Genomic DNA, 16,432 nt, shown 5'->3' with positions numbered 1-16,432 from the left:
CAACCAATAACCATCCTATAATGATAATATTACATTCTTGCCATTCAATCATAATTAACCAAAAACAGCAAGAACAACAATTAACCAACAACCACAACAACAATGCTAATAACAAAAACCAAAACAACAATGCTAATAACAACAACTACCACCACAACAACAATACAAATGTTCAATAACAAAATAATATCAACAATACAATCATCATTCAAAACGATTCCAACTAAATATTCACAAGTTCAATACTTTGTTTAGCAATACATACCATTCAATGAGTATTTTGTATTGTATCACCTCCATCTTCACTACTAGAAGCTTCATCGTCAGCATGGTTCAAAGGATCACAACGAGAAGTATTAGCATCTGGGGAAGGCTCAAGAGACCGGGAATGGGGAAAGTACCACTAACAAGAAGATTGACCAGATGACCTTGAAGGAGATTAAATTGTTGATCCCTCTTTTATAGGTAAACTTTAAGGGAAGGGTATCAAATTGTCTATCTCTCTTTTATTCTCTGGCATTTGTCTCTTCAAGCTCTGTTGTCAGCTTTGTGATCTTCTTCTACATAGACGAGATAGTCGACCTATTAATTACCTCGCTTTGGGCGGAAGTCCCTATACCTTGTAATCCAGCCTTGTAGCGCCTAAATGATCTCTCTGGAAGGCTGTATGCTATCCCATTTTAAGACCACTAACAACATCCAACCATATCTTCTGCGCTTCTTCATCTGAAATGGGTGGTCACTCGCCTTGCTCATTCGGTGGCAAGCTCTGAGTGTACTCTTCCACATTACTCTTGTTGCGACCCTTTATGTAGAAGATAGAAAATTATTACCTATATAATATTATAAACATTAATTTCAAGTTATAGTAGTTATGAAACTTACATATGTAGTCTCCGCCGGATCCTCAACCCGTCTAGTTGGATCTGTTGATGCCTTCTTCTTCCTGATGTGAGTCTCCATGAAAAACTCATCATGAGTCATCTTCCTCCCATATTCTTTTTCCTACAAATATAATAAAACATGTTAAATAAATTAAAATATATAAATATAGTTGGATAAAAATAGAATTAAATATTTTAAAGAATTACCAGTAGTCTCCCCGTAGTCCCCATGCTCCTTGCACCCACACAGTGCAAGGAGCCACCCTTCTTAGGTGCTCGAGCCTTCTTTCCATGTTTACTCTTCTTCTTGAACTTCTCAGTGGTCCACTGCCTCAGCAAATCCTCTCATATGTGCAGTAGAACCCATGAAGCCTTCTTGCTCTTCTTTCGAGTAGAATAGAAGGAATCAGATAGTCTCTTACGACATTTGAATTCAAAATTTGCAAGAATGGCATTGTTATGCCGGTCCTCCCAGGCACACTTAGTCTGCAAATGAAGTATGTAATGTTAGATAAAAATATTGTTAATATAATGATTAAATAGATAAGAATTGTATTGAAACCTTAAATTGGTTGAAAATTTGGTCCACGAGCTCCGGTGGAAAGTCACTCCAACTCGCATAGGGTGCATCATACAACCAAGAAATCCTAAAACCCCATTTGGAAGCATATTGGACAAGCTCACTAATCTCATCTTCGTTAATATATCCATCACCATTTTTATCTGCAAAACGAAGGGGCTTTTCCAGCTTTCCAACGGCAAAAATGCAAACCCATCTCTTTAAAAGCTAACCTGAGTTCTTGCTTGCTAAGTTTACCATCTCTATTCTTATCATATTTCTTGAGTATACCCTTCACTTGCTCTTCATCAGTGTAAGGCTTACACCTGTACGAATGACCCAAGATATTTTTTTTATGCTGTTTCTTTTTGTTCCTGTGGTTAATTATTGGTGAATAATCTTTCAACAAGGGGCGCTTCCTATATATAACGGCCAGCTTAGAGTTCACGATGAGTCATTTTCTTTTCTGCGAAGATTGATTTAGTTGGAAAAAGATTTAGAATTTGTTCCTTCTTCAACTGTTTCCTTAATTATCTTTAAGGACATTCTTATTAGCGTTGAACTTATTGTACTTTTGAAATTAAGTTTAGAGGAGTATTTTACGAAATTATATCATTTTAAAAAGAACCAAATTGTCTTAACTCTAACAATTCTCTTTTGCTTTCGTTGTTCTATATGTACGCTTTCATATTTTTTGAAGATCTTTCAGTATATTCAAAATACTCTTTCCGTTTCAATTTAGGCCTAAAATCATGAAAATCTTTATCTTAATCCTACTAAATTGAAAGATTACCTAAATCTCGGCAGATCAGATGATCATCCTAAGATCAGATAAAATACGTTCATAATAAACTTATATAAAAAAATATCAACACAATCAAATATATTTGTACGCCTTCACTTTAATTAGCGATAAAAAGATTTTGCACCTACCAGCTCGCTGGTTTAGGTTAGGGTTTGATTAAAAGCATATGATTATTAATTTGGGTGCGAAAACTTGTGAACATCTTATAAAAAATGACTTATTTTACGATTGACAGTATAAATGATTTTTTTACAAAATTATAGTAAAAAAATTGTTAAAACTTGATTCAACCACAAACTATTGAGATTTTGTTGTAAAGCAGCTCAGAGAAAAATGGAAGTTTTTAGCTTTTCAATGTGTTTTGTATTGAGAGAAAAGTGACCGATGGAATCTGTACAAAGATATTAAAATGTTTTCTCTCTTTTTTTTAACAGATGGGCTGACCCAGTATTTTTATATGTCCACTCAACTAATTACATATCCTAATATAAATACATAGTTACATTGTGGACTTATGTGCCCAATAACAAGAAAAAGAAAAAGAAGCCCAAGTAGCTAATTTGTTGCGTTTGCTTGTATCTCAACACCCCCGGCAAGTTCGAGGGTGAAATAACCCCCAACTTGTGAAGATGCAGATGATGTATAGCTCCCCCCAAAGGTTTACTGAACATATCAACGAGCTGATTAGCACTAGAAGTGTGAAGCAGCTGAAGCAGACCTTCATTCAACTGGGTGCGAACAAAATGGCAGTCCAATTCAATGTGCTTGGTGCGCTTATGGAAGACATGATTCTTAGCAATGTGAATGACTGTCTGGTTATCACAAAACAGACTGACAAGAGAATAGAAAACAATACCAAAATCAGAACGAAGCCTGCAAACCCAAGTAATTTCAGCAGTGGCTTTACTCATAGACATATATTCAGCTTCAGCAGAGGACAAGGATACCACAGATTATTTCTTTGACTTCCAGCCTAGCTACTAGACATCCCCCTAACAAATTGCAAAACCACTGATGGACTTCCTACTATCCGGGCAAGATCCCCAATCACTATCACAATATACACTGAGAGAAAGATCAGAAGACTTATTATAGAAGATCCCAAAATCAATAGTACCCTTGATATACTTGAGCAAATGTAAACCAGCCTACATGTGAGAGAGGCAAGGCTTCTGCATAAACTGGCTTAAATGTTGCACTACAAAACAAATGTGAGGCCTGGTGTGGGTTAAGAAATTGAGCTTACCCTCCAAACACCTATAAGTCTCAGGATTGGGCAGGGGATCACCATGATCAGCCTGTAATTTGTCGTACATATCAAGTGAAGATATCATTGAAGAACAATCATAGGAATGGAACTCTTTGAGAAGATCATGCACAAACTTTTTATGGTGCAGCAACACCCCACCCTCAGAATACAACACTTAAATACCCAAAAAATAATTAAGATTTTCTAAATCTTTAATTTTAAATTGATCATGGAGGAAGATTTTCACAGCAGCAATCTCATACAGATCTGTCCTAGTGATGATAATGTCATCAACATACACCACTAGTATTACCAAAGCATTACCAGAACCTTTGGTGAAAAGGGAATAATCATTAAAGGAGTGCTCATAGCCTCTAGAAGATAAAGATTGAGACACTTTGGCATACCATTGTCTCGAAGCTTGTCTCAATCCATTCAAAGATCTTTTTAGTTTACAGACCAAAGCAGTGGAAGCAAAATCAGGGGGCACATCACATACTGAAAGACCAAGTGGAAGTTTCATAAAAACTTCATCATCTAAATCCCCATGCAAGAAAGCATTATTAACATCTAGTTGGAATAATGACCAATTTCTTTTAACAGCTATAATAATTAAAGTTTTAACAGTAAATATTTTAACTACAGGTGAGAAGATTTCATAAAAATCTATGCCTTCAACTTGTGTATCACCCCTTATCACAAGTCTAGCTTTATATCTTTCTATACTCCCATCAGCTTTGTACTTAATATTTTATACCCATTTGCATCCAATTGGCTTCTTGCCCTTGTGTAACTCAACTATGTCCCAAGTGCCATTAGTCTCTAATGCCTCAAACTCTTTTCTCATAGCATTCTGCCACTCAGGGATAGTTATTGCCTGAGAATAAGTAGTAGGCTCAAATACATGATGATAACTAGAGTTAGACATAACAGTAGAATTGGCAGACCTAGAGCTATGATTAGGTAGAATGCAGATATAATTCTGCAGATAAGGAGGACGATTGTGAGATCTATATGATCTCCTTAAAGGAGGGAATTCAGATTCATAGAAAGAAGAAGAGGGATTAGGAGAAACAGGATAATTGTTCAGAGGTATTGCAAAGTCATAAGGAGCAGAGTTGGAGGGATGAAAGGAAACATGAGATGTAACTGATGGGGCAGGGTAAAAGAAATCATAGAACAATGAGGAATTCTGCTTAACAGAGTGATCAAAACAAGCAAAAAATGGTAAATTTGACATAGTAGGGGAAGTAGATCTAGATTGAATAAAAGGGAATATATGTTCATGAAATATAGCATCTCTGGAGATAAAATATGTTTTATTCTATAAGTCATACAGTTTATAGGCTTTCTTCCCAAAGGGATAACCAATTAACATACAAGGAATGTCCCTAGGCTACAGTTTGTCCCTATGAGGTTTTGGGACAATAGAGTAACATAAACATCCAAAAGCTCTAAGATTTGAGTATATGGGGAGTTTGTTATATAAGATCTCATAGGGACTCTTGTCCTTTAATACATGATACGGGAACCTATTTATCAAGTAGGTGGTTGTGAGTATGCAGTCTCCCTAGAATCTAAGAGGGAGACCAGATTGGAAAAGAAGGGCTCTAGCAGTTTCCAAAAGATGTATGTTCTTCCTTTCCACAACTCCATTTTATTGTGGAGTATGAGGGCATATTATTTGATGAAAAATCCCTTTCTCAGAAAAAAATTTAATCCAACAGTACTGGATCCTAACTCTAAGGCATTGTCACTTCTCATATTTTGGACTTTCAGATGGAATTAAGTTTCAGCCATGGCAATGAAAGCTCTTAAGAGGTCACAAAAAATTGCTTTTGGCTCCCATTAGGTGGGTCCAAGTGTCTCTTGAAAAATCATCAACAATGATCATAAAATATTTGGAGCCAGTACAAGTAGGAGAGTTATATGGACCCTAGGTTTCAATGTGAATCAACTGGAAAGGCTTGGTGGTTTGTATACTACTGTCAGGAAATGACAATCTTGTTTATTTGGCTAGTGGAAATATTGGACAGGAAAAAGACTGTTTGGAAGATAAATGTGACCCAAGCATAGAGATGTGTTTCATTCTGAAAAAAGGAATATGCCCAAGCCTATAGTGCCAAACCACAACCATTTTATTAATATTATTCAGGGTGGAATCAGTATTTACATGTGTTTTATCAGCATCAACAACATTAACATTCTTTACATTTGCTTGTATCTAAGGGAAAACACAGACAAGAGATATAACAAGGGGAATAACAGGGGAAGTAACACTAGAAGAATAACATGATGTGGTACTGGGAGAACCAACAGGAAAAAGTAAAAGCTTGTAGAGATTGTGGTCCAGTTTACCAAGAACCAGGCGCATCTTCAGAGAAGGGGCCCGTATAGCACAAAGAGTTCTGGTAAACAGAACAATCCCATTGTATTGTTCCAACAACTTATAAACAAAAATAAGATTGTATTGAAAGGAGGGAACATAGAGAACATGATGAATTGTGAAATTTAGAAACAAAGTCAAAGAACCAACTAAATGAACTTTGACTTTGTACCCATTTGGCAAAGAAACAAGACAGGGTACAAGTAGTGTTTGCAGATTAAAGAGTAAATCCTTATGAGGGGTCATGTGATCAGAAGCTACAGAGTCTATGATCCAAATAAAACTATCTACTTATGAAAGCATGCATGACTTGAGCAGAATACTTTCTGATAACATCTTACCAGCAAAGTTAGCAGAATCCATTAGAGTGGGAGTAGAGAAGGAATCAAGAGACATATAGGACTGTTGCAGTAACATCATCAGCTGGGAGAATTGATCTTGTGTCAAACTAGGGACCATTGAAACATTATCAGACTCAGATAAGTTGACAGAATCAGGACCTATATTAGAATCCACATTAGCAGAAGGACCAGGAGATTTCAATTCAACATGAGCTGCAGTTTTCCTGCTGCCAGGCCCTTTTGTGAACTTGAAGTTTGGAGGATACCCATGTAGTTTATAGCATTTTTCAATGGTATGACCTGATTTTTTACAATATTTGCATGTAAGAGGTTTTTTACCATCAAAATTAACTTTGAAAGGGAAACCTTGTTTAGACACCTCAGCATTGAAAGAGGTAGATGTAGGGAAAAACTGAGGATAGGTAGAGACTTGCCTCTGCTTCTCATCTGATAATAGTATACTGTATACAGTGCTCACATATGGAAATGGTTTAATCATGAATATATTGCTTCTAGTTTGCACATATACATCATTGATACCCATTAAAAATTGATACACCTTTTGAACATCATCATCTTTCTGATAGTCAGATTTGAAATCACAGTTGTTGCAAGACCTGACTCTACTGATAAACAAGGCATCAATTTCATCCCACAATTGCTTGATTTTGTTGAAATATGAGGCAATATCAAGTGATCCTTGTGAGATGTGAGCTAACGTTTTCTTAAGCTCAAATACCCTTGCAGCATCTGCCTGACCATACCTTTCCTCCAACTCACTCCAAATATCTTTGGCAAGTTCAGAGTACTCAACACTACGAGCAATGTCTTTGGACAGGGAGTTGGTTAATCAAGAGATGACCAAATCATTACACCTCTGTCATTGTCTCGCCAAGGGAGAGCTGTCAGGAGGCTTGACTGAGGATCCATTAATGAAATCCAGTTTATTTCTAAGAGACAAAGCCACAAGGATGGTTAGTCTCCAACTCCCATACACAGTACCATCAAAAGGTACAGAAACTAATGAAGACCCTAAAATACCAGACGGATAGACATATAAAGGATGACATGGATGCGTATAATCATCCTTATGAAAAATAGAGCGAAAGATAGTAGGACGAGTAGTTGGTAGTGCAGATGAGGAAACATCATCATTCGGCATGTTTGTTCACAATTAATCAGAAGCAAAACATGCACACACAATCAAACAATAAGAAGAAATGACTAGGGTTACCAAATTTTCTTTTGCGACCGGAAGGAATAACGGCCTTGAAAAATCAGTGACGAAGACTGACGAAGCCTAGCTGAACGTGTAGTTGCAGAAAATCACCAATCCCTAGGTTGATGAAGACTTCTCAGAAAACTCCAAAAACTCAAAATGGATTCGACAAATCGCCAGAAACATTCAAGCGATAGTAGAAGATCACTAACACTACTAGAAATCCGGTAAACACCGACCAAAAAAATCGGCCAACGTTGGTCGGTAATGGCCAATAACTGACCAAATGATTATTTATGTGTGAACGGTATTTTAGGGGTCGGAAAGGCATACCGAGCAAAGTTGGTCGGAAATTATCGACCAACTTTGGTCGGTTAATTAAATTAAAAAAAACATATTGCAAAAAAAAACCTACCAAAGTTGGTCAGTTTTTTCGACCAAAGTTAGTTAGTATTTTAATTATGTAATCAAAAGATTCACCATCTGGGAATCGAACCGGGATTTGTACTGTAGCAGGATACTATTCTACCACTAGACCATTGGTGCATTTTGTTTTGAGACTGTCTTTTATTTGATTTATACTCTTTAATTATATTTTCGCTCGAAAATAACCGACCAAAGTTGGTCGGTTTTATTAAAAAGTAAAATTACCGACCAAATTTGGTCGATTTTTTTAAATGACAAGCCGAATTAACCGACCAATTTTGGTCATTTTTTTAATATTAACTTTTATTTATTTAAATTGAAAAACGGACCAAAGTTGGTCGGTTTCTTGAAAACTAAATTTCGCGGGACTCAAAATAGTTTCCCGCATTTTTGCGCTAAAGAAAATCGACCAAAGTTGGTCGGTTTTGTAAAAAAAATTTAAAAATAAAATATTTTGAAAAACCGACCAACTTTGGTCGGTCGACCTTGGTTGGTTATTGCCGAATTTCTAGTAGTGTAATTTCATCGTCAATTCCGAAAAATCTCGGCGGAAAAACTCAAAATACGAAAGAAATAGCGGAAACTAAAAATCCGATGAAAAAATGCGAGGGTAACATTAGACGAGAGGTAATCACCCGATATATCCAGATCTAGGCTCTGATACCATGTTAAAACTTGATTCAACCACAAACTATTGAGATTTTGTTGTAAAGCACTAGCTTTTCAATGTATTCTGTAATGAGAGAAAAGTGACCGACAGAATATGTACAAAGATATTAAAATGTTTTGTCTCTTTTTTTTTAACAGATGGGCCGGCCCAGTATTTTTATATGTCCACTCAACTAATTACATAGCCTATGATAAATACATAGTTACATAGTGGACTTCTGGGCCCAATAACAAAAAAAAAATGAAAAAGAAACCCAAGTAGTTAATTTGCTGCATTTGCTTGTATCTCAACAAAATTATAGTACAATTTAACATGCCGTAAGATTGCTGAGTTTTGATGCGGGATCGAAAAGTTGGGAGTTAAAGCTCAAGCTTTGATGAATTCATTATTGCCGTAAGATTGCTGCTGAGCTTTAAGTAAGCCCTAAAACTTTTCAAAAATCCAAATAGACCCGCCTTCACTTAATTCGGTCTTAGTATTATTATTATTGGTCGAAAATAAAGGGACAATTGGAGTCTATTCCTTAATATCGGACTCATAGGTTTTGACTAATTATTCCGACTAGTTAAATGAAAATTCTTGGTTCCGATTCTTTGCAATGTGTAAGACGGAGTGTTATGTTCATGTAATGACCCCTGTCGGACAAAAAAGGCACAATAATCAAGAATTTTCTATAGAAAAAGTGACACGTATGTCCTGTTACCGGCCAAAATACACAAGCCTGATGACATCATCATTATGATACTATCAGTTATAGACACAGCGAAAAGAAGTCTCTTTGAGATGAAACAAAGGGGTCATGATCGGTTGAAAAGGCAAATTGTAAACCACAAATTGAGTCGACATAGAGTTTAAGAAAAAAAAAATTTTAATACTTGTAGTCTTAAAAATTTAAAGGGTAAAAATTTTATGGGGCGATATTTATATGGTTATAAAAACTTTTCATTAAGGGTAAAATAAATAAATTAAAGAGTTTAAAGTTCAATTATTTCCAATTGTAGAAATATGTCTTTTTTTTAACAGAATAATAAGAAAAATGTGTCATCTAAATTAAAACAGAGGGAGCAAAACTTAAAATGAGCTGAACAAGCATAACGAGAGAGAACTAGATACAAACTAGTTTACCTACTAGTAGTAAGTTTTAAGCTACCAAGGATCCTAGTTTTTCAATTTCCTTTTTGCGGTTATCTTCTAACTAATAGATAAACTTTTAACCAATATGTCATTAGATATTGCTTAGCAAACAAAATAGTTATATATATATATACTTTTGCTGTTTGACTTTGAAGATAAGTGGGAACCGGGTTCAACTATTTATCTCTTTGACATGGCTCGGCTATGTTTTCTTTAGGATGAGCTTGTGGAGGACTGGAGGGGATGCTTAAAAGTAGTTTATATACCCTCCTTCCTCTAAACTCGTGACTTAACACCGTTGTGTAAAAGTAAAGTCAATTTTTTAAAATATCATAAATTTCCAGAAAAAAGGTTCTAGTATAACCTGTTTAATATCTTGGATAATTATCTTAAAGACATATCTACATATTCTAAAGTTTTATTGAAAAATAAGGTTAATTTTATTTTTTCATGTGCGTAGAACACCATCTAGAACGATCAGATATCACGAGTGATAAAGAAGAGCAGATAATTAATCTGAAAAAAATTAAAATGTGGAAGATAGCTTATATCATGATTTGGCTACTAGAACAAAATTTACATAGAAAACATGGAATATATAGAGCACAAATGTAAAATCATGACAGTTACATAGTAGTACATATATTATATACAATCAGAAGACCCTTTCTTCCAACATTACAAGGATCTTTGGTTCTCAAACAAAACAAAACACGACAACACAAAAGCATCAACAACAAAACAAGATACAGAAGAGGCAAAATATATAGAAGCCTAAGTAAAACAAAAAAGAAGTCGAAGCCTATGAGATCCTAAAACCCCATTTGGAAGCATACTGGACGAACTCACTAATTTCATCATCGTTAATATATCCATCACCATTTCTATCTGCAAAACGAAGGGCTTTTCCAGCTTTCCAACGGCAAAAATGCAAACCCATCTCTTTAAAAGCTAACCTGAGTTCTTGCTTGCTAAGTTTCCCATCTCCGTTCTTATCATATTTCTTGAGCATACCTTTCACTTGCTCTTCAGTTAGTGGGTGACTCACACCTCTAGAACTGAACCAAGGCATTGGACTGAACCAAGGCATTTTTTCTTTCTTTTTTGGTATACTTTTTCTCTGTCTCCTTAGGAGTATAAGGAAAGTGGTGGATAAATTTCCAACAAGGGACGCTTCATATATATAAAGGCCTGCTTAGATTCCGTGATAAGTCTTTTTTATGTGCGACTGTTTTCGCTCGGATAACGATTAAGAATTTATTATTTCTTTAACCGTTTCCTTCTTCCTTTAACTAATTATTAGGATGAATGTGTATTAATGCAAACTATGTTAGGGTAAAAAGTAACTAAACAATCTTAATTAAATATCTAATAATTCTCTTTTGCTTAGATGCTTTTAAACTTTTGAAGATCTTTCAGTATCTTTTAACCCTTAGCTTGTCCTTCACGCTGAACTTGATCAAAAAGTTGAAGTAAGAATAGGAAGTAAAAGAATTGCAGGCTACGCTGTGGATTCTTCTTCTTTATTTTTATTTTTATTTTTGGTGAAGTCAATAGTGACCTATGTAAAAATTAAGGGAGGGATTGTGCGTATACGATTAGGAAAATGTTACATCTTGAAGTTGGTATATATTTATGGTTCAACTAGTGTGAAAGACCATTTTATTTATTCATCTATATGTCTAACTTTTCGATGCGAATTAGGACTTAATTGAACTCCAAGACGGGCACATGGAATCAAAATAACAAAAAGAAGAATTAACTTTTTGAAGAGAGGGAAAAAGCCCTATGGACATTTGATAAGGGCAGAGGGGCCAAAATAAAGAGGAGCATATACATCGTACGTCTACGTAGGTGATTTGCAGCGTAAGATTCAGCTTGTCCATTCCCACTAGGGTGATAGGGTATCGATAGGATCCTTTTGATCTTATGATCTTCGAGGAATTTGGTTACTTTACTTCCGATGAATTATTTTCCATTATCGTATATGATCTCGGTTGGCATTCCGAATCGGCATATGATCTGATCCCAAATGAAATCGATGACCTCCTTTTCCCTCACCTTCTCATATGCCTGGGCTTCCACCCACTTAGAAAAATAATCAGTCATAAACAATATAAATTGAGCCTTACCTGGTGCCTACGGAAGAGGGCCAACGATGTTCATTCCCCACTTCATGAACAACCATGGCGATAAAATCGAGTAGCGCAACTCCCCGAGTTGATGGATCATCAGAGCTTGTCTTTAGCATTCATCACATTTTTCGAACGAACTCCTTTGCATCTTTTTCCATGCCGATCCAGTAATAACCGACTTTGATTATTTTTTGAGCTAGTGTTTTGGCACCGGAATGATTTCCACAGGTACCTTCGTGGATTTCCCTCAAAACATACTCATTATCGCAAGTGGGCCATCAAATATTCTTCTAAACAAGGTTCCATCTTCGGACAGGCTAAATCGGGCCTCCTTTGTACGCATGGCCCTCGACTCTTTTCGATCTAAGATATTCCACGTACTTATTCCTCCAGTCCCAAGTTAAGCTCATCGAGTTGATCTCGATGTGGCCTTCTTCCACCATCGATCTCATAAGTTGTACCACTTCTCCCGTGTCGAACTCGTCGTCTTCGACCGAAGACCCCAAGTTAGTGAGGGCATCAACCTCACTGTTTTGATCCCGAGGTATCTGTTGCAAATTCCATTCTTTGAACCGATGTAATGTCACTTGTAATTTGTCCAAGTATCTTTGCATTCGTTCCTCTCTGACCTTGAATGTTCCATTGACTTGGTTTACCACAAGGAGGGAGTCACACTTGGCTTCGATCACCTCTTCCCCCAAGCTCTTGGCTAGTTCAAGGCCTTCAATCATGGCCTCGTTGTTAGTCAATTTCATAGTGTTAATAGATTGTCTAATTATATTATTTGTTGGTGGATTTTGTACGATGCTAAGTCTGGACCCTTTTGCGTTTAAGGCGCCGTCCGTGAAGAGGGTTCAGATTCCCGAGGAAGTTTCTCAGTTAATCAATAACTCTCTTTCGACCTCGGCTATCAGGGCCGGTGTAAAGTCAGCCACAAAGTCTGCCAAAATTTAAGATTTAATGGCGGTTCGAAGTCGATACTCAATATCGTACCCACTTATTTCTATTGACCATTTGGCCAATCATCCCGAGAGTTCGGGCTTATGCACAATGTTCCTTAATCTGTAAGTAGTTACGACACATATGTGGTGACATTAGAAGTATGGTTTTAGCTTCCTAGAGTCGCTTAGCAAAGAGAGTGCCAGTTTTTCCAGGTGAGGGTACCTAGTTTCGGCCTCACCTAAGGTTCTACTAACATAGTAAATTAGAAATTGCGTACCTTGCTCTTCCCGAACAAGGACTCCACTTACCGCTATCTCCGAGACCGCCAAGTACAAGTATAGTTGTTCGTCTGTCTTCAGTGTGAGAGGCAGGGGCAGGCTCGATAAATACCTCTTGAGTTCCTCCAATTCTTGTTGGCATTCTGGGTCCACTAGAAGTTGTTCTTCTTCTTCAATAGTGCGAAGAATCAGTGACTCTTGTCGGACGATCTCGAAATAAATCATCCCAGGGCGGAAATTCGACCGGTTAACCTTTGCACGACCTTTACGTTGTCCACGACCATGATATCTTTGATGGCTTTTATTTTATCATGATTAATATCGATTCCCCGGTTGGATACCATTAATCCGAGGAACTTATCCAACCCAACTCCAAACATACATTTTTTGGGGTTCAACTTTATATAGTAGTGTTTTAGTATGCCGAAGGTTTCCTGCAGATGTTTTAAATGGCCCTCTGTTCGCAGAGACTTAACTAACATGTCGTAAATATAAACTTCCATTGATTTTCCTATTTGTTCCTCGAACATCCGATTTACTAGGCGTTGGTAACTAACACTGCATTTATTAATCCAAACGACATTACGTTATAACAGTATGTGCCATATTTAGTGATGAAGAAAGTTTTTTCCTAATCATCCTGGTCCATCCGTATTTGGTTGTACCCAGAATAGGCATCGAGAAAACTGAGGATCTTGTGGCCGGTCGTGGCATCGATCATACGGTCAATATTGGGCAAATGAAAAGAGTCTTTGGGGTATGCCTTATTCAAATATTTGTAGTCTACACACATTCTTAGTTTATTCTCCTTTTAATGACTACCACTACGTTTGCTAACCAATCCGGGTATTTAACCTCCTGAATAGACCCTATTTTAAGAAGTTTAGATACCTCATCCTTGATGAAATCATGTTTGATCTCGGACTGGGGTCTCCCCTTTTGTTTACCCGGGTGAAATTTCGGGTCCAGGCTTAGCTTGTGAGTGGTTATCTCCGGCGGGATCCCTGTCATATTGAGGTGGGACCAAGGGAAACAATTTTCGTTAGTATAAGAAATTGAATGTGTTTTTCTCTGAGCTCGGAGCTTAGACCCGTGCCCAGGTATACCTTTCGATCGAGCGAGCTTAATATAACTTTTTCTAGCTCCTCGGCCATCGATTTAGTGGCATCGGAATCATCGGGGGCTATAAAATATCTGGGAACCCCATAATCATCATCATCGACTTCCTTTTGTTTATCCAAATCTGTCGAAGAGGCTATCAATGATTGCTATTTTTGCCCTATTTTTTACCATCTGGTTTAGGCTCTTCGATGTTGAAACTGCAGGTGCTGGTATTTTCTCCTTGACCGCGAACATTTCTTTCCCAACTGACTATTCTCCGTAGATTATTTTGACGTCGTCGGGTATCGAGAATTTCAGCACTTAGTGTAGTGTCGAGGGCACCGCCCTCATGTTGTGGATCCATGGCCTCCCGAATAAAGCGTTATAACTCATATTCCCTTCGATCACATAAAAATTAGTCTCCTGGATGGTTCCGGTAGTTTTTAAAGGTAACGTTATTTCTCCCTTATTGGTCTCGCATGCCATGTTGAATCTATTCAAAACTTGAACTGCAGGCACGATCTGGTCTTGTAGACCAAGCTTCTCCACGACCCTCAATTGAATGATGTTGGCCGAGCTACCTAGATCAATTAACACACGTTTAACCCGAATTTTATATATGAGTAAATATATTACCAGTGCATCATTGTAGGGCGGCACGATTCCTTCCGCATCCTCGTCGTTGAAAGATAAAGTTCCCTCCGGTATGTAGGCTCGAGTTCGTTCCTCCCTAGTGATGGATACTTTGGTACATTTCAACATCGGCCCCTATGGGATATCAACTCCTCCGATGATCATGCTAATGACGTGTTGAGGTTCTTCTCGTTCTGCCTGTTTGTTAGAATCCCCGTTCCTGAAATGATTATTGGCTCGGTCTCTCAAGAACTCCCGAAGGTGCCCATTGTTGAATAGATTGGCCACTTCCTCTCTCAATTGTCGACAATATTTCGTTCTGTGCCCGTGAGTGCCATGATATTTGTACATCTTGTTAGGATCCCTTTGGGTTGGATCGGACTATAGAGGTCGAGGCCATTTGGTATCTTTGATGTGCCAGATAGCTAATATAATGGTTGCAACATCGACATTGAAGTTATATTCTGAAAGCCTCGGTGCGTTTTTGGACCTATCGAAGCCATTTTTGGTCATAAGTCCCCGGCTGTATTACCCTCGGTCATTTCTCCTTTCTTTTCTCATGTGGTTTCGCCCGGACCCATTTCTTCTCCGATCTCCATTATATGGTCGATACCGATTCCTGTTTGGCCTCGATTCACGATCGGTATCTCTTTTGACTTTGTCTAGGGTTCTGACGGGATAGAAAGATCCCTAAGGGCCCCCGGTTGATCATCTTTGACTCTGATTTTCGATTGATACCGGTTATGCAAGTCATCCCATGTAACAACCAGGTATTATATTAAGTTCTGCTTTGCTGCTGTGAAGCCCCCGAGCTTCGAATATTAAGTCCCTGAGTGAAAGCTTGAACATACCAATTATCAGTAACCGGCGGCAGATCCATTAGTTCTATTTGAAACCAGGACACGAACTCTCTGAGCATCTCGTTATCTTTCTGTTTGACTTTGAAAAGGTCTGATTTCCTAGTATCGACCTTGATGGCATATGTGTGTGCCTTTACGAAAGAATCTGCAAGCATGGCAAATGAGTCAAATAGAATTAGGAAGTAAACTGTGATACCATATCATAGCTCCCTTCAACAAGGTCTCCCAAAAGTTTCTCAGCAGAACAGACTCGATCTCATCGTCCTTTAGGTCGTTCCCTTTGATAGCACATATATACGAGGTTACATACTCGTTTTTGTCGGTCGTTCTGTTATACTTAGGTATTTCGGGCATACAGAATTTCTTAGGGATCGGCTTCGGAGCCGCACTTGGTGGAAAAGGTTTTTGCATAAACTTTCTGGAATCTAGGCGCTTTAATATCGGGGGTGCTCCTGGGATTTGGTCTACCCTGGAATTGTAGGTTTCCACCTTTTTGTGTTAGCCTCGATCTTCTTCTCCCCTGATTCTATCTGTTTTGTCAACTTCTCAAGTATATTTATAATATCGGGGTTAACCCCCGATTCATGTTCGTTTGACCTTTCTACGACCGGTTCATTCCCGCGGGTAACTTCCCAAGGAGGATCGGGCACAACCCTGCTTGGCGCATGACTTTGGTTTTGTAACTGAGCTATCGCCGCTTGTTGAGCCTGAAACATTTCGAAGATCACTCGTAGGTTGATCTCATCTCCTTCAACATTTTGTATGTTTCGAGTTGCTGATCGGGCTCCACCACAAACGCTATTTTCGGGG

At 37.8% G+C, this 16,432-nt stretch overlaps 1 protein-coding gene across 1 annotated transcript; it reads right to left on the bottom strand.

The window, feature by feature from the left end:
- Nucleotides 1-268: 268 nt before the first annotated feature.
- LOC142167032 (uncharacterized) lies at nucleotides 269-10,763 on the bottom strand. Its single transcript, XM_075227183.1, has 15 exons — nucleotides 10,493-10,763; nucleotides 6,225-7,052; nucleotides 5,815-6,149; nucleotides 5,671-5,721; nucleotides 4,281-4,689; nucleotides 3,745-4,100; nucleotides 3,495-3,657; nucleotides 3,235-3,313; nucleotides 2,918-3,121; nucleotides 1,702-1,769; nucleotides 1,520-1,607; nucleotides 1,307-1,370; nucleotides 1,092-1,211; nucleotides 886-1,005; nucleotides 269-403 (listed from the first exon to the last, which is right to left on the bottom strand). The coding sequence occupies exons 1-15, from the start codon at nucleotides 10,761-10,763 to the stop codon at nucleotides 269-271; spliced, it is 3,291 nt and encodes a 1,096-aa protein (XP_075083284.1).
- Nucleotides 10,764-16,432: the final 5,669 nt, after the last annotated feature.

This window comes from Nicotiana tabacum, chromosome 12, assembly GCF_000715075.1.
Source record: "Nicotiana tabacum cultivar K326 chromosome 12, ASM71507v2, whole genome shotgun sequence".
Lineage (NCBI taxonomy): Eukaryota > Viridiplantae > Streptophyta > Magnoliopsida > Solanales > Solanaceae > Nicotiana > Nicotiana tabacum.
The sequence above is the reverse complement of the archived record's forward strand: the minus strand, read 5'-3'. Positions and strand labels throughout refer to the sequence as shown.